Source organism: Canis aureus, chromosome 1, assembly GCF_053574225.1.
Source record: "Canis aureus isolate CA01 chromosome 1, VMU_Caureus_v.1.0, whole genome shotgun sequence".
In the NCBI taxonomy this organism is placed as follows: Eukaryota; Metazoa; Chordata; class Mammalia; order Carnivora; family Canidae; genus Canis; species Canis aureus.
Window position 1 is genome coordinate 99,694,611 of NC_135611.1, and position 21,610 is coordinate 99,716,220.

Consider the following 21,610-nt stretch of genomic DNA (forward strand, 5'->3'; position numbering starts at 1 on the left):
GACATTAGTAAAGCGTCCCATCTCTAGGATTCTCTAAATCTGACATTTAACATCTATCCTGTTCACTTCCCAACAAATCTGCCACACAGTGCAAAACAAACTAACCAGTATTTGCTGTTTCATTTTAAGATATTTGCAAAGACTCTGAATATTTTATTGTATCCTTAAAGCCATAAAATTGTCAATTTCTATCAGCCCAAACCAGAGAATATCACAACAAAATACAAAATAATTCACATTCAAATAAAATCATGAGCATTCAAGTCTTAGATTTTCCAGGCTATAATTTGAAAGACTCTAAAGACAATTTTAAATAGAAAAGAACAAATTGGTATTCTTTTCTGTTTTATAATAAAATTTATTCATACCCATATCTATTGGATTTTTGGTTTAGAGGAGAAAGAAATGTTACCCTGAGTGCTAAGAGCACCAAAGAGTGATAAAATGAAAGTGAATCTTTACGATGGTCATATATAGTTATCTAAAATACCATTTAAACTTTTAAAAATCAAATTTACAATTTAAATGATTTTTATAGTTTCCTTATTTTAGCAAACGAAGCTATCTTTACTATCAAAACTCTGAATTACAAATCAAATGTATTTTTTAAAAGCTGATTTCTCAGACTTGGATTTTTATTACATGTAACTAAAATAAAGGAGGGGGGCCCCAAATGATTAAACTACATGATAATTTATACTAAAAGTAATTTTTGCATTGGAAATTTCTTGACTATATACTAATTATGGTACTACAGCAATATTTTTACCCCTCATAAAATTAAGAGCACAAACTAGGTTTTGATTTGGTGTTTTATTTCATTGAAAAAGCAGAAGTTTTTATCTTCTGGGAAAGCATTAAAATAAAAAGCAGGACTTTAAAGCTATGTCGTCTTTACAAATAATACTCATGAAACCTTAGTGCTCATTACACAAGGTACACATGTGAAAAATAACACAAGCTTACGGTAATTAGAAGCAGACCAAGCACGGCAGTTGAAAATGTTTTAAGCACAGCTCTCCAGTACAACACACTACATTTCACCCCAGAGAAAGAATGTTGGCAAGGATCTCTACCACATGCAAACTGCATTTAAAGCTGCTGGGCCCTGAAACTCCATGCAGCAGTTTGAAACTGATCCACAGCTTTCCTCCTTCACCTACCACTTGGGGCTAATACACACGCATGAACTTCTATTGAGGAAAACCACAAAAAGCTTCAAAAAAGCTACAACGGTAGGCTCTTCTTTCACATATTCTTTTAAATATCATTTGTTAAGATGTGGGATTCATCGAACAGTCTTGATAAATGCAAAGGCCACCTCTAATTTTTTTAAGTTTCAGTTACCTTGAACAATTGTAACAAGCACTTAAATATGTCACTAGATAATTTTAACATCCCTGCAGGCAAGAACCTTGCTGCAAAAGTCACAAAACCAGGCTTTTTAGCCACTGATTTTTGACAAGCTGGCATCTACAATGCAGCACCAGCAACTCTGATTCTGTCTGAAATTACTTTAAAACTCTGAAATGCGCATCACTGAGAAGCCTAAGAGAATCTTCCTCAAAATCCTTGATTAAATTCTGTATTTTTTCTAGTCTGCAGTACTGTGTTTTTCATAGTATAAATTCCAAAAGCAATGCTATTAACTAAAAATAATGATGTCAATGAAAATTACAAGACTAAGAAAATTAAAATTATGGCTTTTCCCATATGCTTTATCACCTAGAAGTGTTAATGATTACTTTTCATGTTAAATTTAAAGTTTTAAAACTCTTGGAACTTATTTCTATTCCTACCATTACAAATCAAGAGTTCTTATAAAATAGCAAAGTTGAAATATGATATTTTTAACTCACATGAGACAGGATCATGAGTCTTCATTTTAACTATTTAAACTACAGGTATCCTAAGACTTCAATTGCATACAAGTACCCTTGTTTAAAGCACCTAATTATTAACAAACTGAAATTTTCAACATTGCTTGGGTTTTGACAGAAAAATAAATAAAACCACTTTCTGAAACTATTTTTAAGAACGTCACTGATACATGAAAACTTTTAGCATCTAATTAAAGATCACTAAGGGTTAAATATTGTTCTCTGGCCCCTACTGAGTATACCCTGCCAAAAGTCCTCTAAGCTTTTAAATATTGCTTCGATGGTCTGCGTTTTTACTTCCAGGGAAAAAGAGAGCATTGTCCCACAGTCAGCAGGCCACTAGCTTTATTAACTTCCAGTCACCTTGACTTTGCTGACATGAAGACTCTGCAGTCTACACTTTTCCTGCTCCTGTTTATACCTCTGACAGAGCCAGCACCACCAACTCTGCAGGACTCACGCATGACCTATGATTATGGAACAGATAATTTTGAAGAAACCTTGTTTAGTCAAGACTTTGAGGACAAATATCTGGATGGAAAAAATATTAAGGTACTTTATTTCTACCCTAAATTAAACTTCTAAATTAGTCACCCATTTAAATGCATAGGTTTTTTTCTAATGTGTCTGATAAGGTAAAGGGAAAGAAAAAGCACTTTAAATGAAAGTAATTCAAAATATCCCCAAGATTATATTTTTAAAGTATGCATGTCTCCCAAATTAATAAAAAGAATCTATTGTAACCAAACAGTATCTATAGCAACCAACATAAAATTTAAGATGATCTCTTACTGGTTGAAGATTTATAAGTAGTGTTATACAATGCCCTATATTTGTGTATTATATTGCCTCAAAATAAAATAGAAGAAATGTGTATTAGGAGAAATAATCTTGGATTACCAGCTTAAGGTTTATTATTTTAGAAAGAAGTGGTTCGTGGAAATAAATACTGCTTATTTTGGTTTCTACAGCATTTCACAATAACTTACATATGGTAACAAAAAATGAAAAACGCCTCAATGTGAGGCTTAATTTTTAATCAGTTTCAACAATTTAGACTAACAATTTGTACGAAGTGACTGTAATTGTCCTTCAGTTAATACTCTGCAGGGATGACTTCATATCACATCTTTCATACTCCACTTGCATGGGCTGAGTAATTACTTGTGGTTTTCTTGGCACACAGAAATGAAAGCTGGGTAAGGAAAAAGTTAATGCAGCACATAAGTATCTGCTCCTGCCTACTCTGTGTATGCATGTGTGCCATGCACACGTGCACACATAGAATGGAAAATGAGAAAGGCAGCCAAATATATAACAATGTTGATTTTTTTTTCTTTTTTAGTACACAGGACCAAATGTTAACACTATAATTTCTTTCAATGGAGTTAATATGCTGGTATTATATTTGCCTAATATTAAGACAAAAAGGATTGGTACCACTAGTCATAGCTTCAGAAATTCTTTTTAAAAGTGCTTATCATAAAAATAAACTATTGGCTTACATGGATGATTGGAATCTTTAAGTTAAGAAAATAATTTCAAAATTCCATGGTCTCTAAAAAGTAGTAAGTTCTTTGTTTCTCTTCACATTGCTTTAGAAGTTCTGCTCTTAATATAAATGTAGGAACTCATATTTGTGGATTAAAATTCAACAGCACTTAATATACAGATTCAGAGTGAAGGGGCTGTTCAAGCAGAAGCCATGTGGGAGGAAAAAGGACTTAAGATGGAGATGGAAGGCAAATGTGCTTTCAGAGAGTACACACTGTGGCCCCACGCCATCTACATTAAGTCTAATGGCAGAAAATGTTCCCTTCCAGGATAGGAGAGAGTGATATGGACCCCCAGGGCTAACAGCCTGGACTGGAGGTCCCAGTGGGGCAGGCAGAAAGAATAAAAGGGCCAGGTGTACTGCAGGCATGTAGATAATGATGGGCCACATGCAGAAGAAGCCAAAAGCCTGCTCAGTGCCCAGCACATGCACCATGACTTGTGCTTCAATCCTGCTGAACATGGTAAAATCTGTCATCAGGAACTCAGTTAAGGCAAGACCATAAAGAACAATTAAAAGACCTACCCTACATAAAGAGGATCTCATTTCAAGTTTCACTTCAGAAAAACTAAATTCTGAGTCAGAGAGCCCCTTTCAGCTCCCATTTGGAATTTCAATATATTAATTAGGAGGCACAGAGTTCAGCTTTTGGAGATTTAAAAAACAAACAAACAAACAAACAAACAAACAAACAAAAAACAGACCAGGTTCTTTCTTATACTCAAGGAGTTGACAGTCTGGAGTGAAAACAAGCTACACAAATATTTGCCTTATAAGTTAATGAATGATGAAGTGGAATTATGTATGCAGCACAAAGGAGATGCCACTATGACCATGAGAAGACAGGTGCTATCTGTGATCCTACGCTCTTTAGTTTTAAGATTTATTTATTTGAGAGAGGTGAGGAGGGGTAGAAGGAGAGGGAGAAAGAATCCCGAGCAGACTCCCTGCTGAGCGTGGAGCCCAACGTGGGGTTCCATCCCATGATCCTGAGATCACAACCTGAGCTGAAACCAAGAGTTGGAATGCTCAACCCATTGAGCCACCCAGGCACCCCATAACCTTAAGTTAAAACTCAAAATTAGGCTTTTTCAAACCTAATAACAATTTTTTACTTTTCTAATAGGAAAAAGAAACTATACTACCTGAAGAGAAAAGTCTTCAATTACAAAAAGATGAGCGTGTAATGCTACCACCCCTCAAGAAGGAAAATGATGGTAAGTGTGCATACCCTCTCATCTAATTATCTTAAAAGGAGCATTTTAATAATAAATAAATAGATAATGGAAATTTATTCTTTATGGTATAAAAAATGACCTCAAGCTATATTAAATTCAAACAGTGGACTTTTATCTCTAATGATAAAGTCAGCTGGTGTGTTAGTTGGGACATCCACTGCCACTCCGTGCTATGAGTGAGAATCAGGGGCAGGAACATTCAAGAACAATCCGAGTCCCGAGTACACACTGTGTGCTTCCATCTGCATAAAATCAATTTCAGAAACAGTGACTTAGCAACAATGATCTGCAAATACTATGTGCAACCTGAGGATAATGGAAATAAAATGAATTCTTAATTGCAACAAACTTACAGAAGACACAGAGATGGCTATATATATAAATAATATACACTTCAATGAAAACAGAAAATTATAAAATAACATCTTTCTTAATTGTTCCTATGTATTTATTTTTGATCTATCAAAGAACAGCATTTCACATGACAACATTAAAAAAACACACACTAATTGGAAAGACATCCCTTGCTCTTGAATAGGATGATTCTGTATCATAAAGATGTCAGCTCTCCCTAAATTTACAATAACCTCCTTTAAAAGGTGGTGAAGTTGATTCTCAAGTTCACATGGAAAAATCAAATTTGCACAAATAGCCAGAGACTCACAGAAACATGACAGTTGTCCTCAGGAACCAGATGTATCTCATAATAGAACACAAAGTCTCTGTGTTTAAATACATGTAATACTGGTGCAAGTACAGAAAGTTCAGAAATAGAAATACATATAGAAATTTAGTATATCATAGAGAAGTCACCTTAAATCACTGAAGTAAAAATGGTATTTTTAAAGATTTTATTTTTAAGTCATCTCTACACCTAACATAGAGGCTCAAACTCACAACCCTGAGATCAAGAGACCAAGGCTCCACCAACGGAGCTGCTAGGGGCTTCAAATCATGGTGATTGTTAAAAAACAAGGCTGTTAACTAACTGGAATATAAATAAGAACTTTAGGGGCACCTGGGTGGTCAGTCGTGAAGCGTCTGCCTTCAGCTCAGGTCATGATCTCAGGGTCCTAGGATCGAGCTCCACCACGGTCAGGCTCCTTGCTCAGCAAGGAGTCTGCCTCTCCCTCTCCCCCTGCCTCTACTCCTGCTCTTGCTCGCTTGCTCATGTTCGCTCTCTCTCAAATAAAGTCTTTAGATAAATAAATGAAAACAAAAAAATTTTTAAAAACTGGTGTTGGACAACTGAGTGGTCAACTGAAGAGACAAAAATTAGATCCATACTTTACTCAGAAAAACAAATCCCTCCATATAAATTAGGGTCTACATGTAAAAAGTGAAACAATGCAAATATGAGACGATAATCTGGGTGTGGGATGCCTCAAAATCCAGACAAAATACTAAAAAAGATCAATAAATTTGACTTGATGAAATCAAATGTTTTCGTGGTAAAGAGCATCATCATAAATGAAGTCAAACACAACTGAAACCTGAGAGAAATAAAGTTAGTATCTCTAATTTATAAATAACACATAAAAATCCAGGAAAAAATTGACTAAAAATCCATTGGAAAAAACAGCAAAAAATATGAGGACAATTCAAAAAGTGACACAAAAATGACGCTTAAACATGTGAAAAGATGTTCTATCTCACACATAGAGAAATGTAAGTTTAAATTGCCCTGAGATATAAATTTTTAACCTGATAGCCACAAATTAAAGCTGTTATATTATACCACTGGCAAGGCCATGGAGTATCAGAAACCCTCATATATTGCTGGGAAGAATACAAATTAGTATAATATCTTTCGACAGGAGTTAAAAAAATATCTAACAGAACCAAACATGCATTTACTTTGTGATATAGCAATCAACTTCTAGGAATTTACCCTACAAATATACCTCTGAAAGGAAGAATATACATACATACCATCACAGAAGCACTGCTCACAAATGCAAAATTCTGGAAACAATCTAACAATCCATACAATGAAGACAGCTTGGATGAAGTATAGCAAATCTACACCAGGGAGGGGGATCCCTGGGTGGCTCAGCGGTTTAGCGCCTGCCTTCAGTCCAGGGAGTAACCCTGGGGTCCCAGGATGGAGTCCCACGTCGGGCTCCCTGCATGCAGCCTGCTTCTCCCTCTCTCTCTGTCTCTGCCTCTCTCTGTGTGTCTCTCATAAATGAATAAAATATTTATCAAAAAATCTACACCGGTGAATACTACTCAATTATAAAAATGAATAGGGAAGATCTCTATGAACAAGAAGTGATTTCCAGAATATATTACATGGAAAAAAAAAAAAAAAACACCTCTCATCAAAGTGCAAAAGACTATGGCATGCTGCCTTTCATCCAAGAAAAGAGATGAAAGAATACATCAGGGATCCCTGGGTGGCGCAGCGGTTTGGCGCCTGCCTTTGGCCCAGGGCGCGATCCTGGAGACCCGGGATCGAATCTCACATCAGGCTCCCGGTGCATGGAGCCTGCTTCTCCCTCTGCCTATGTCTCTGCCTCTCTCTCTCTCTGTGTGTGACTATCATAAATAAATTTTAAAAAATTAAAAAAAAAAAAAGAAAGAATACATCAGCTCACTTGTGTGAGAAGAAACTCAAGAAAGGCAACCTGTCACAGAAGGGACCAGTGGTGGAAAGGAGAGAGAGATGGGGGGCAGGAGGGTCTGGGACTTCCCTGAGTATACACTTTCTGTATAGATTTGATTTGAGAACAAGGCTATATTTCACACAGGTAAACTAACAAATACATTTATAAATAAAAATCAACAAGATGAGATAGAATTGGCATACAATTGGAAACAATTTCATTTTAAATGAATAACATAACACACTAAAAGGAAACAAATTTAATCCAAGTGACCCTTAAACACAGGATTTTGACTATAGGACTTCAGGCTAAAGACAAAATAGAATGGACAAACAGTACAATTCCAGGTTTGTTTTCTACTGCGTTACAGGTCAACAATAATGAAACTAATGTGTGAGTGCTGGGTAAACACTACACTGGGTAAATTACTAGTACTGAGTAAAATACTACCCTGGATATGAGAGCCAGGTTTCTCAGAGTGGGAGAAATTGCTATAAATGTGGTAAGGCGGGGAAGGCCAGAGTGAGCATGGTGGTGCTGGACTACAATAGAAGACCATAGTTTGGACACAGAGGTACAGACCCCCGTTTTACTCTACTCTGCAAATTTTGCATTTCTTATTTTTATTTTTTAATTATGGCAACCCTGTGTGGCACCAGTCTACCAGCACCATTTTTCCAACAGCATTTGCTCACTTCATGCCTGTGTGTCACACTTCGGGAACTCTCAAAATATTTCAACCTTGTCCATTTATTTGTAACGGTGACCTGTGATCAGTGATCTTTAATGTCAACACCATAATGTGGGGGTACCATGAGCCATGCCCATAGTAAACAGGCAACGTGACTGATAAATGTTGTATGTGCTCTGACTGCTCCAGGGACCAGCCATCCCCCCATCTCTCTACTCCTCTTGGAGCCCCTCTAGGCCCTGAGACATGACCCTACTGACATTAAGACAATGGATGACCCTACTGTGGCCTCCAAGCATTCAAGTGAAAGGAAGAGTCACACATCTCTCACTTTCCATCGAAAGCTAGACATGAACCTTCCCCGAACACCCGTCAAAACCCAAGACAGGCCAGAACCAAGGCCTCTTGTGCAAAACGAGGAGCCCAGGTCTGAAGGCAAAGGAAATGTTCTTGAAGGACATTCCAAGGGCTACTCCCTTGAACTCCCTTGAATGATGAGAAAGTGAAACAGCCTCACTGCTGACATGGAGAGTCTGGTCTGGATGGAAGCTCAAACCAGTAACAACATTCCCTTCCGCCAAAGCCTCACCCAGAGCCAGGCCCTGACTCTTCAGTTGTGCACAGGCTGAGCAGCTGTGAGGAAGCTGCAGAAGGAAAGCTGGAAGCTGGCAGAAGGTGGCGGGGGTAAGGACAGAAGCTGTCTCCATCATGTAAACGTGCAAGGTGAAGCAGCGAGTGCTGACAGAAAAGCTGCAGCCAGTGATCCCGAAGATCCAGTGAAGAGAGTGCACGGAGGTGCTCACACTCAACTACAGATTTTCCATACAGATGAAACAGTCTTCTGTGGGAAGATGCCATCTAGGACTTTCACAGCTAGAAAGAAGGCAATGTCTGCTGCAAAGCTTCAAAGGACAGGTAGACTTTGTTAGGGGCTAATGCAGCCAGTGACTTTAAGTGGAAGCCAATGTTCATTGACCCTTCTGAAAAGCAGCCCTTGGCAATCATGCCAAATCTCCTCCACCGATGTGCTTTACATGGAACAACAAAGCCGGGGATAGCACATCTGTTTACAACATGGGTGATGGAATATTTTAAGCCCATGGTGGAGATTTACTGCTCAGGAAAAATCATTCCTTGCAAAACATTACTGCTGGATGGCACTGTACCTGGTTACCCATGAGCTCTGAGGCAGATGGAGAAGATTCACATCACTTTTGTGCCTACTAACACAATGTCCATCTTAGCCCATGGAGCAACAGGTAATTGACTTTTTTTTTTCCTAAAGATTTTATTTATTTATTCATGAGAGACACACACACACAGAGAGGCAGAGACACAGGCAGAGGGAGAAGCAGGCTCTCTGTGGGGAGCCTGATGTGGAATCAATCCCAGGACCCTGGGATCATGATCTGAGCTGAAGGCAATCACTCAATCACAGTCCTCAATCACTGAGCCACCTAAGTGCCCCAATTTTTCACAATTTGCATATTTAACTCAATAACAATTAAATTTTTAGCAGGCTTTTTGAAATCAAGAAGCTGACTGAAAGTGATGTGGAAATGCAAGGAACTCAGAATAGGCCTAACAGTATTGAAGAATACAGTTGGAGGATTTACAGTACCTAAAATGCTACAGGAAGCACAAAATTGTATATTAGCATAAAAATAAACAAGAAGGGGCAGCCCCGGTGGCTCAGCGGTTTAGCGCCACCTACAGCTCAGGGCGTGATCCTGGAGACCCAGGATAGAGTCCCACATCAGGCTCCCGGCATGGAGCCTGCTTCTCCCTCTGCCTGTGTCCCTGCCTCTCTCTCCTCTCTGTGTATTCTCATGAATAAATAAAATCTTAAAAAAAAATAAAAAAAATAAACAAGAAGTATCCAGGAATATATTTAGACAATAGGGTCAACTGGTTTTTTACACTAAAGCCAATGCAACATACTGGGGGAAAGATAATCTTTTCAAAAAATGATGCTGAAAAGTCAGGTAGTTCTAGGTTGAAAAAAAAAAAAAAGGGCTTTGACTCTTTCTGAGACCATATATAAAAATTAACTAAAAATGGACCCCAAACCTAAATATCAAGAGCTTACCCTATATAATTAAAAAAAAAGGATAATAATGTAGTGTTGCAAAGATCTCTTAAATACAACACAAAAAGTACAACTATAAAGGAATTAACTGTTCTTCATTAAAATATAAAATGTACAGAAGGAACAAGCCTCAACATCATCAAAGCCACATACAAAAAACTCAGAGCTAGTATCATCCTCAATGAGGAAAAATTCGGAGCCCTCCCCCTACAGTAAGGAACATGACAGGATGTCCACTCTCACCATTACTATTTTAACACAGTACTGGAAATCCTCATCACAGTAATCATACAACAAAAAGAAATAAAGGCATCCAAATCAGCAAGGAAGAAATCAAACTCACTATTTTCAGGCAACATGATACTCTATGTAGAAAACCTGAAAGACTCCACCAAAAAATTGCTAAAATTGACACAAATTCAGCAAAGTTGCAGGATATGAAACCAACATACAGAAATCTGTTGCATTTCTCTACACCAATAATGAAGCAGCAGTAAAAGAAATCAAGGAATTGATCCTATTTACAAATGAACCAAAAATAGTAAGATACCCAGGAATAAACCCAAGAGGTAAAAGATCTGTACTCTGAAAACTATAGAACACTTATGCAAGAAATTGAAGACGACACAACAAAATGGGAAAAAATTTCATGATCATGTTTGTTCCTAGAACAAACGTTAAAATGTCTATACTCCCCAAAGCTATCTATATATTTAATGCAATCTCTATCAAAATACCAACAGAGCTAGAAGAAACAATCCTAAAATTTGTATGGAACCACAGAAGACCTCAAATAGCCAAAACAATTCTGAAAAACCAAAGCAAAGCTGGAGGCCTCACAACTTCAGACTACAAAGTCATATTACAAAGCTGTGGTCATGGGCAGCCCCAGTGGCACAGCGGTTTAGTGCCGCCTACAGCCCAGGGAGTGATCCTGGAGACCCTGGATCGAGTCCCACGTCGGGCTCTCTGCATGGAGCCTGCTTCTCCCTCTGCCTGTGTCTCTGCCTCTCTCTCTCTGTGTCTCTATGAATAAATAAATAAAATCTTAAAAAAAAAAAAAAGCTGTGGTCATCAAGACAGTATTTTACAGGCATAAAAGCACACACATAGATCAACAGAACAGAATACAGAACCCAGAAATGGACGACCCACAACCATATGGTCAACCAATCTTTGACAGAGCAGGAAAAAATATCCAATGGAAAAAAGTCTCTTGAACAAATGGTGCTGGGAAAACTGGACAGTAACATGCAAAAGAACGAAATTAGGCCACTTGCTTAAACCACACACAAAAATAAATTCAAAATGGATGAAAGACCTGGGGTGCCTGGGTGGCTTAGTGGGTTGAATGTCTGACTCTTGGTTTCTGCTCTGGTGGTGATCTTGGGATTGTGTAATAGAGCCCCATTTGGGCTCCACACTTGGTGTGGAGTCTGCTTGTGATTCTCTCTCCCCTTCTCCCTCTGCCCCTCCCCCCATTTACACACAACACTCTCCCTCTAAAAATAAGTAAAATCTTTAAAAAAAAAAAAAAAAAAGATGAAAGATCTAAATGTGAGACAAGAAACCATCAAAATCCTAGAGAACACAGGAAGAAACCTCTTTGACCTCAGCCACAGCAACTTCTTATTAGCCATGCTGCCATAGGCAAAGGAAACATGCAAAAATGAATGATTGGGACTTGGTCAACATAAAAAGCTTCTACATAGAGAAGGAAACAATAAAACTAAGAGGCAGCATAGGAAACGGGAGATGTCATGCGCAAACGACATAATCTGATAAAGGGTTAGTATCCAAAATTTATAAAGAATTTACCAACTCAACACCCAAAAAGCAAATAATATAGTTAAGAAATGGACAGAAGATATGAATAGACACTTTTCCAAAGAAGACACACAAATGGCTAACAGACACATGAAAAGATGCTCAACATCACTTGGCATGAGGAAAATTCAAATTAAAACCACAATAAGAAATCACCTCACAACTGGCAGAGTAACTAAAATCAACAAGACCAGAAACAAAAGATGATTGTAGGGATGAGGAAAAAGGGGAACCCTCCTGCACTGTTGCTGGGAATGGAAACTGGTGTAGCCACTGTGGAGAACAGTGTGGAGGTTCCTCAAGAAGTTAAAAATAGAGCTACCCTATGACCCAGCAATTGCACTACTGGGAATTTACTCAAAAGATACAAAAATACAGAAAAAAAAATACATATTAGAAGGGGCACATGCACCCTGATGTTTATAACAGCATATCAACAAAAGCCAAACTATGGAAAGAGCCCAAATGTCCATCAACAGAAGATGTGGTGTGCGTGTGTGTGTGTGTGTGTGTGTATATATATATGTGTGTGTGTGTATACATATGATGGAACATTACTCAGCCATCGGAAAGAATGAAATCTTGCTATTTGCAATGATGTGGATGGAGTTAGAGGGTATTACGCTAAGTGAAAGGAGTCAGAGAAAGACAAATGCCATATGATTTCACCCATAAGGGAAATTTAGGAAACAAAAAAAGATGAACATATGGGAAGTAAAAAAAAAAAAAAAAGGAAGAGAGAGGGAAGCAAACCATAAGAGACTCTTAACTCTAGAGAACAAACCGAGGGTTGATGGAGGGAAGTGGGTGGGGGAGGAGCTAGATGGGGAATGGGCATTAAGGAGGGCACTTGTGAGGAACACTGGGTGTTGTATGTGAGTGATGAATCACTGAATTCTACTCCTGCAACCAATATTACACTATGTATTAACTTACTAGAATTTAAGTAAAAATGTGGAAGCAAAAGAATGTTTCCCAGTCAAAAGACATTGATAAGAAAATAAGACAAGCCACACGGAGGAAAAGATTTGCAAAACAGAAATGTGACAACTTATACCTACAATATATACTCATAATTCAATAACAATACAAAAAATCATTTTAAAAATAGGCAAAAGAGGGCAGCCCTGGTGGCGCAGCGGTTTAGTGCCACCTGCAGCCCACGGCGTGATCCTGGAGACCCAGGATCGAGTCCCACGTCAGGCTCCTGCATGGAGCCTGCTTCTCCCTCTGCCTGTGTCTCTGCCTCTCTCTCTCTGATGAATAAATAAAAATCTTTTAAAAAAATAAATAAAAATAGTCAAAAGATATGAACACTTTACCATGAAAATATGTGGAAGGCAAATAAGTTTATAAAAAAATTGCTCAACTTATTCGTCATTGTGAAAATATAAATTAGAACATGAGATACCACAACATACCTCCCTGGAATGGCTAAATTAAAAAGTCTGATCAAACCAAATGCCAAGGAGGACGTGGAGAACCTAGAATTCTCAGGCACTGCCGAAGGACTGTGATACGGCACAACCTGTATGGAACACAGTGTGGGGCTTTCCTCTGCAGGTGCTCAGCCACTCTGATCTAGCCTATTCTCCCTAGAGAAACAAAAGCAATTACATCCACACAGACTTCTACATAAATGTTCACAGCAGGTTTCCCAGGAAATAGCCAGAAAACCTGGCTGAACCTGAAAACCAAAAACCCATAAGGAAGGACTATATTAATACCATGAAATACTACTCTATAATAAAAAGGAATGGACTGCTGATACATGTGATAATAGATGAATTTCAAAATAATCATGCACAGTGGAAGCTGGATAAAAGCATATCAGTTTGTATTTTTATGGTTTTGTTTCCCAATTTAGAAATGCCCACGTGCTTGTTGTGTGTTTGCTTAAGTGGTTCTGTATACTGTGAAGAAGTTGACATTGATGCTGTACCACCCTTGCCAAAGGAATCAGCCTATCTTTATGCACGATTCAACAAAATTAAAAAGCTGACTGCGAGAGATTTTGCAGATATACGTAAGTTAATTTTAAATAATTCATTTTAACTCACGTTAGTATTAACCTCATATAAACACACATTTTTAGGCACTTGTGGCCCATCACATCTAGGGTAGTCACTGCTGGAGTATTTAAGTATCGACATACTTCCCACAAAAATCGACTGGTTTGTTGGTTCATCTCCTATCCATTCAAGTGTCCCCTCTCATCTTTCTTTATTGGTGACTTCGATGTCTATGTTGACAGCCCATCTAACATTTGGGCAACTATGCCTTCTCAACCTCAGGACTTTGAGACTCGTTTGCCTCAGCCCGGCAGGAGCACCAGCATAGTTGGAGTGCTTCTCTAATCCCAATAACTGATTCACAATGCTACCTTCACCACAAGCATAGAGTCTGCTTTTCTGTACTCTAACTCAGGGTTCTTAAACCTGGCTGTGTACTAAAAATAAAAATACTGCTACCAGGCCCTAGTCTCCAGAGATTTCAATTTAGGTCTGAGGAGAGGCCCAGGCATGGTCACAAACCAGCACCAAATTCCTCACACAATTCCCATGTGGAGCTAATGCATTTTTTAACCCCTTTCTGGGATGCTGGCCTCTAGGGCCCCTGCCGTGAGTGCACCACATTGCCCCACTTCTGTATTGCCAAGTCCCAGGCCTAGATCACAACTTCTAAAGAATCCTCTCGCCTGCTATGTTGTCAGGTGCGTCTGAAGAAAATCACGCCCAGAAACGCACACTGGCCCACTGCACATTTAGGAGACCCACCTTAAGAGCATTCACGCTGTAACTGGTAGCTCCCAACCGGTCCAAGGACAATTTTGCCTCTTTAGTTGTGGATGTACACTTTCAAACTCACCTACTTGGTAAAATTTGTGACCCAAAGTATCTATATGTAGACATGTGCATGGTGGCAACACACCTGGGTTACCCAGCCAATGTCAAACAAAGTGACCTCTGCCATCCTGTATCAGCTCTTACACTGTAAAGTGTCCTGTCCAGTCTTCTGAGCATCACACCTTCCAAACTGCTGTGCTTTTTCCTATTTAACGTGGTCCCCAAGTGCAGTGCTCAAGCTGCTCACAAAGACACTGTGTGAGGTCATCTTCATTCCAGCGTGAGCTGCAGTGCTCATGGTCATGATGAGTTCAATGTTAACGTATCACTAATACATACTAACTACAGTGCTTTTCAACAGAAACATGCATAGAATTTTGTACCAATTGGTTGATGTAAATGTGTGACCAGAGGCTCATAGGAACCCAACCCTGTATATTCCCAGGGAGCAATGGTCCATAGTCATTAACTCAGTGTTTGCAGGGACTACCACAAATAATGAATGAGAAGTGACTTCATTTCCTTACCATCCTAGACATATAAAAGTCAAACACATAAACTGAATGTCTGTGTCTGCATCACTTTAACAAATTAGGGAATGTTCCTAGTTGTTGTTATTAAGCAGTAAGGTATAGAGAGATTAAGATAACATACCTACACTCACAATGCAACATGCTGGTGTAAAGTCCAAAATATACCTACATGATTCTATTCAATCAAATATTATGCTTACTTCCTATGATTTGCAACCAGAATTTGTTTCAAACTGCCTCAGCATCCTGAGAATTCAAACACAGAAGGATGGAAGGACACTATGAACTTTAAGTTTCCTTCCAACCCTGAGATTCCAGGACTTGAGTGAGAAAGGCCATCAGGGCCAGGCACAGAGCAGATGCTCACCTTGAGTTCAACAATGTTTACTGATCTACTAATTACACTCTATTAGATACTAAAAATAAAAGATATTTGAATGACCTGTTAAACCAATGCTTTTCTTCAGTCCACATAAATGAAACTTTAACTTCAAATTTTTTGTATATTTTCTGTGTATTTTTCCTTCAAGCTAACTTAAGACGACTTGATTTTACGGGAAATCTGATTGAAGATATAGAAGATGGTACTTTTTCAAAACTTTCTCTGTTAGAAGAACTTACACTAGCTGAAAATCAACTGTTGAAACTTCCAGTTCTTCCTCCTAAGCTCACTTTATTTAATGCAAAATACAACAAAATCAAGAGTAGAGGAATCAAAGCAAATACTTTCAAAGTAAGTATTTTATATTATGACCAAACACAGTATCAGTTTTATACAACCAATGATGATATGATAAAAGAAATACTGTTCTAAAATTTTTATATTTAAAAACTATTTTAATTTCATAAATGAAGACATTATTTCCACAATAAATAGTCCTATTATTGGGCTCATTCAATCTAGTTTTTGTGCACCTCGCTTGGAGTACATAACTTTACCTTGTTTCGTGGGACTACATTGTGTTGCAGCTTTTTCACCTGTTCACACAGCAAATACTCATTTACACAGATGTGGTTTGTACCCTCATGGCACCAGAATGCTATAAAACCTCAAAATGGGAGTTTTCCTGTGTTTCTTTTCCTTACCATATTAGTAATTTACACATGCCAGAAAATTATTGTTCCAAAAATAAACACTGAATTTTACTTTTACTACTGAAAAATATTAGCCCATAAAATTCTATAGACTTTCTTTTGAATTCTAATAATCACAACTAGTATAAAATCCTATATGTACTAACATTAAATACATTTCTTAATTTAATAACTCAAGATACAGGTACGGGAAAAAGGTAAGGTAGCTAGGCTGTGTCCAAATGCACAGCCTATGGAGAAATCACTGTTTCAGCCCAGTCCTGCACAGGTGATAACCCGCTCCCGGTCCTGGGAGGAACCCCAGATAAAAAGATGATCGTGCTACTATTGGCAGCAGACCTCATCAAAAGGGAAGTTTGTGGCTTCTAGTGATAACAACTAATAGAAACTCTATCAAGTATTATAAAGTTAATGATAATCACACAAATGTACAATTTGTCCACAAATGAATAATCTGTCAGAAGATGTAAAAATACTCCATTTTTCTTTCTTCTTTTTTCTTTTTTTTTTTTTTTTGTTTGTTTACACTTAAGGAGTTCTTTTTCAGCTGTAAGGGACATTATTCTAAAGGCACATCAGAGTTCCTCAAAAGTTAAGGGATTATCAGGAGACTTTTCAAAACAGGACTCACATTAAAAACAAACAAAAAAATCCATATAATGTGAAGCTATGTGATTCCGACTGGTAAGCCATGGACTAACGAATAGTAAAGACCAAAAAGGAGTGGATCAACACTTCACAAAAGAAGGGTTTGAATATTCTGAATTTTACACTTGCATTTCATCTTGAAATCATAAAACAATACACAGCAATGAGCTTGCTGATCATGAAGAGTAATTCAACATAGACCTTTCCAGGGAAAAAGTCAAACCTCACTAAAGTATTTAATAAATTGCTCTGGGAAACATCTTACTAACAAGCACATCAGTTAGGAGCATGGGCACACATCATTTTATTGTGCGTCATTTTACTGTGCTTCACAGAGACTGTGTTTTTACAAACTGAAAGTCTGTGCCAACCCTGCATGGAGCAAGTCCACTGGCGCCACTTTTCCAACAGCATTTGCTCACTGTGTCTCTGCACATTTTGCTAATTCTTGCAATAATTTAAGCTTTTTTATTATTATTACATGTGTTATGGTGATCTGTCATTAGGAATTACAACTCACTGAAAGCTCAGATGATGGTTAGCTTTTAGCTGTATTCTTTAATTAGGATATGTACACTGTTAGACTTAACACTACTGCACACTTCATAGACTGCAGTATAGTGTAAATGTACCCTTAATATACAACAGGAAACCAAGAAATTCACTGGACTCACTGTATTGTAATATTTGTTTTATTGTGGTGGTCTGGGACTGAACCCACAATACCTCTAAGATATGTCTGTATTCATTTTGCTAGAAATCAGGTCAGATGAGCGGAGAGAAATGTGGGGATGCAGGAGGGCATTATCATCCTTCTTAAAGGACGAAAATACACTACTTCTGAAAACAAAAAAATCCTCAAAACCAAATAACTACCAAACGAGCAATTAATAGCACTGATAGGTGTTACACCAATACCTGTATACACTTGTATACACACATATATATATTCATGTACACAGGTACACACATGTATATGCATGTACATGTGTACACAGCAGGAGTCCTGTGAAAGTAATGTACTGACCTCAGTGACGCTCAAGCCAAGTACCTTTTCCTTACAGAAACTCAACCACCTCTCCTTCCTCTACTTGGACCACAATGCCCTGGAATCTGTGCCTCTTAATTTACCAGAAAGTCTCCGTGTAATTCATCTACAGGTAGGATTGCTCCTTTCACAATATCTGACTTTAATTTAAATTACTACTGGTCAATCTTGGAACTCACTAGGAAATTCATTTATTCACATGTAAATTTTGCCTATCGAAATATTACTATATTTAGAGTCCAGCTCATTCACCTGCCTGAAAGCCCCAGCTGTCCAGAGAACCAAGAAAGGATCAGCAACCTAGGTATAAGGCCTATTGTTAGAGTACAGTCTGTTGTCAGGTGTGCATTTAGCATCTCCCAGTTAATCTGACACATGGGGAGGCCTGGGTGGCTCAGGGGTTTTAACATCTGCCTTCCGCCCAGGGTGTGATCCTGGAGTCCCAGGACTGAGTCCCACATCGGGCTCCCTGCATGGAGCCTGCTTCTCCCTCTGCCTGTGTCTCTGTCTCTGCCTCTGTGTGTGTGTCTCATGAATAAATAAATAAAATCTTAAAAAAAAAAAAAACTAAGCTAAAATTGGTCTTTCATCAACACAAGAATTCACATTTGTCCTTTTTACTTTTTTAAGGAATTTTTAAGGACATGGTACTCATTTTGAATTGACACTCTAGAATGGGATGGTTTCTCTAGCTAGTATAATCTTATTTATGCTTAGAATTTTCTGCCACATGGATATTACTCTGAGTAATACGTAATGTGTTCTTCCAACATAATACCATAGGTGTAAAAAGGCGGGGATTGGAGGGAGACTCTGGTCGTGCTGAAAGAGTTTTATTATTACGAGGATACACAGGATACACAATATTTTCAAAATCAATTTTTAGATAGAATATTCTGCAAGATCCTATTACATAGCATACAAAAGGTTGATTTCAAACTTCTGAACAATTTTTCCCTTCTATTTTTCAGTTTAACAACATAACTTCAATCACAGATGATACATTCTGCAAGGCTAATGACACCCGTTATATTCGGGACCGCATTGAAGAGATACGCCTGGAGGGCAACCCCATTGTCCTGGGAAAGCATCCCAACAGTTTTATCTGCTTGAAAAGATTGCCTGTAGGGTCATACTTTTAGCCACTACCAATGCAGCATATAAACCAAAGTATACACATGCATGTAATCTGTCTCAACAATGTCTAAAGGAGCATAAATATTTAATATTAATTTTGTATCCCACTATGAGGAACTTTACGTTTTAAACAAGGATGTTCAAAATCTTACGCATAATAAGCAAAATTGAATCCAAAGTTCAAAACAAAGTAATGTAAAAATATTTAAACAGCATTATAAAATCCTTATAGTTTATACCATACTGCCATTTAAAAGGTATGTTTTTCATATAAATACCCAAATTTAAGAAGCATTATTTCCATTAATATTGAAATGAAAGGATTAAGTCCAAGAAACTTTCAACTATTTGTCTTTCCTGGCCTTTACTGGATCCCTAAAGCATTTAAGGAAGAAGTTCCAAAAACTTTGAAAAACTAAGTATTTCCAGTGATCTCCCATTTTTCTTTTATGATTCACACATTATTCATTATGAAGTAGGAACTCTGTTTTCCCTCTATTAAGGCAGCTATTATATACCTATTATATACCCTATTTCTCAGGGTATTACTCTCCTATCTAGGCAAACCTTTCCAAATAAAGCATAATTTTACTCTCTGATAAAGACCTAATAGAGTAATATGCAAAGTTATTTTGCTTTGTAGTCATACAGTTAAAGGCTTTAGTAAAACAGTACAAAATTTTCCTTCCTGTAAATATTAACATTCCAAGTCTACCATAAAACATTTTAAGGAGTCAAGCAGACCACAATCAGTACACTCATAAAACAAAACGAAGAAGTTAAATGTCCATTCTATTTCTCAAAAAATAGCTATGAAGTTCCTCATTGTAAAGGCTTTCAAATATGACAGGTACTGAGGAATCCTTTTTTACCACCATAGCAATGAGAATCTCGTGGTTAAATCTGTTCAAACGTAAGACATGAAAACAGTTCATTTTATGGTGTTACTGCACACCACAGTCATGCAAACTGACTGTATCTTCACAAGAAAGCTTTGGAGCAACATTTTCTAAAGACTCAGGATTAACTGATCATTTCACAGTGTGAATTCATCTGCACTCTAATAGGGATGACTCATGATGGAACAACGCTGCAGGATTAAAGTTCCTAAAATAACCTTCCCTCTTGCCCAAAACCCACTCAAAAGTCCCCACACTGCACTGGGGTTACTTCCAAAACTACGAGTGCTTTGGACACATGAGTCTGAACTATGCACATAAAAATTTCCAATACTGTTTCCAACATAAATCATACATTAGAATCAAGTTGGTCTCCATTTACCATTCCCAGAACAAATAGCTATTCATATTTTTAAACATTTTTCTGGCTTTCCTTAAGTAGAATAAGCTCCTATCTGATTTTCAATCTTTCTCCCATTTGTCAAGGTTGACCAAAAGATGAGACTTTTTCATTAAAACATCTGTGATCTCTTAAGGTCATAATAATTACCCCTATACTAGTTATTAACTCATTTATTTTGATAGTAATCATTAACTATATACTAGTTTCTCATTATTTTGTGTGCATGCCTCATTTTTCTGAAAGCTCACTAAACACATCCAATATTCTCTTTATACTTCCAATGTACCTAGCATAATAGTGAGCACATCTGAACTGAATATGCATGAATAGTGCAAAATAAAATTCATTTAAACCAAGGGCTCTGTTTTATTGGGGATAAATAGAATTTTTATCACAATTTTGAATAAATAAATGGAAACAAATTATAACTTTATCTGGAAAAATAAATTTGATAAAAAGGAGAGCTGAGTGGTGGGACTAACACCAGGAAAAGTGGTCAGAGGAGACATCTCTCATGTTTCTCTCACTCTTTACCTAACAAATTAGAGAAGGGGAAAAAAAACCAAAGTAACTCAAATTTTAGAGCATTCAAAAGAATGTGATTTGCATAAAATAATTAGGAAAGAACACTGGTAGGAGGTCTGAATTACAGAATTATCTTAAAAGACTATTTCAGACTTCCACATAAGAAGATATGAATAGAAGTACCTGACAACCTCATATATGCCATTTGGTCACAAATAAAGGAATAAGGGAAAGTAAAATTTTGTTGATCCCAATATCTTAAAGAAATGGTATTCATTCTTGACACTGATAATTTAAAAAATTAAGGTTTAGGAACACTGGGTGGCTCAGCGGTTGAGCATCTGCCTTCGGCTCAGGGCGTGATCCCAGAGTCCTGGGATCAAGTCTTGCACTGGGTTCCCACAGGGAGCCTGCTTCTCCCTCTGTCTATGTCTTTGCCTCTCTCTGTGTGTCTCTCATGAATAAATAAAATCTTAAAAAAAAAATTAGGGCCTAAAAATAATTTACCCTTACAAACATTCCTGAAACTAAAGAAGCCGTGTGCCAACAGGGGGGACACCCTGTGTCTATGGGCTGGAAGACAGAAC

The 21,610-nt window shown here is 37.6% G+C and overlaps 2 protein-coding genes across 5 annotated transcripts in view; one reads left to right on the forward strand and one right to left on the reverse strand.

Moving 5' to 3' along the window:
* The window catches only part of CENPP (centromere protein P), a 222,945-nt gene that overhangs the window by 137,151 nt on the left and 64,184 nt on the right, over nucleotides 1-21,610 (reverse strand). The gene's annotated exons all lie outside the window — the stretch shown is intronic.
* OGN (osteoglycin) lies at nucleotides 1,080-20,854 on the forward strand. Its single transcript, XM_077911112.1, has 7 exons — nucleotides 1,080-1,235; nucleotides 2,184-2,432; nucleotides 4,562-4,652; nucleotides 13,757-13,915; nucleotides 15,799-16,001; nucleotides 18,076-18,171; nucleotides 19,031-20,854. The coding sequence occupies exons 1-7, from the start codon at nucleotides 1,119-1,121 to the stop codon at nucleotides 19,199-19,201; spliced, it is 1,086 nt and encodes a 361-aa protein (XP_077767238.1). The 5' UTR covers nucleotides 1,080-1,118; the 3' UTR covers nucleotides 19,202-20,854.

Coding starts and splice junctions, on each gene's coding strand:
- OGN (XM_077911112.1), top strand. CDS start 1,119: ATGCAGCAGTTTGAAACTGATCCACAGCTTTCCTCCTTCACCTACCAC. Junction 2,433..4,561: donor TGGATGGAAAAAATATTAAG/GTACTTTATTTC, acceptor CTTTTCTAATAG/GAAAAAGAAACTATACTACC. Junction 4,653..13,756: donor CCTCAAGAAGGAAAATGATG/GTAAGTGTGCAT, acceptor TTCCCAATTTAG/AAATGCCCACGTGCTTGTTG.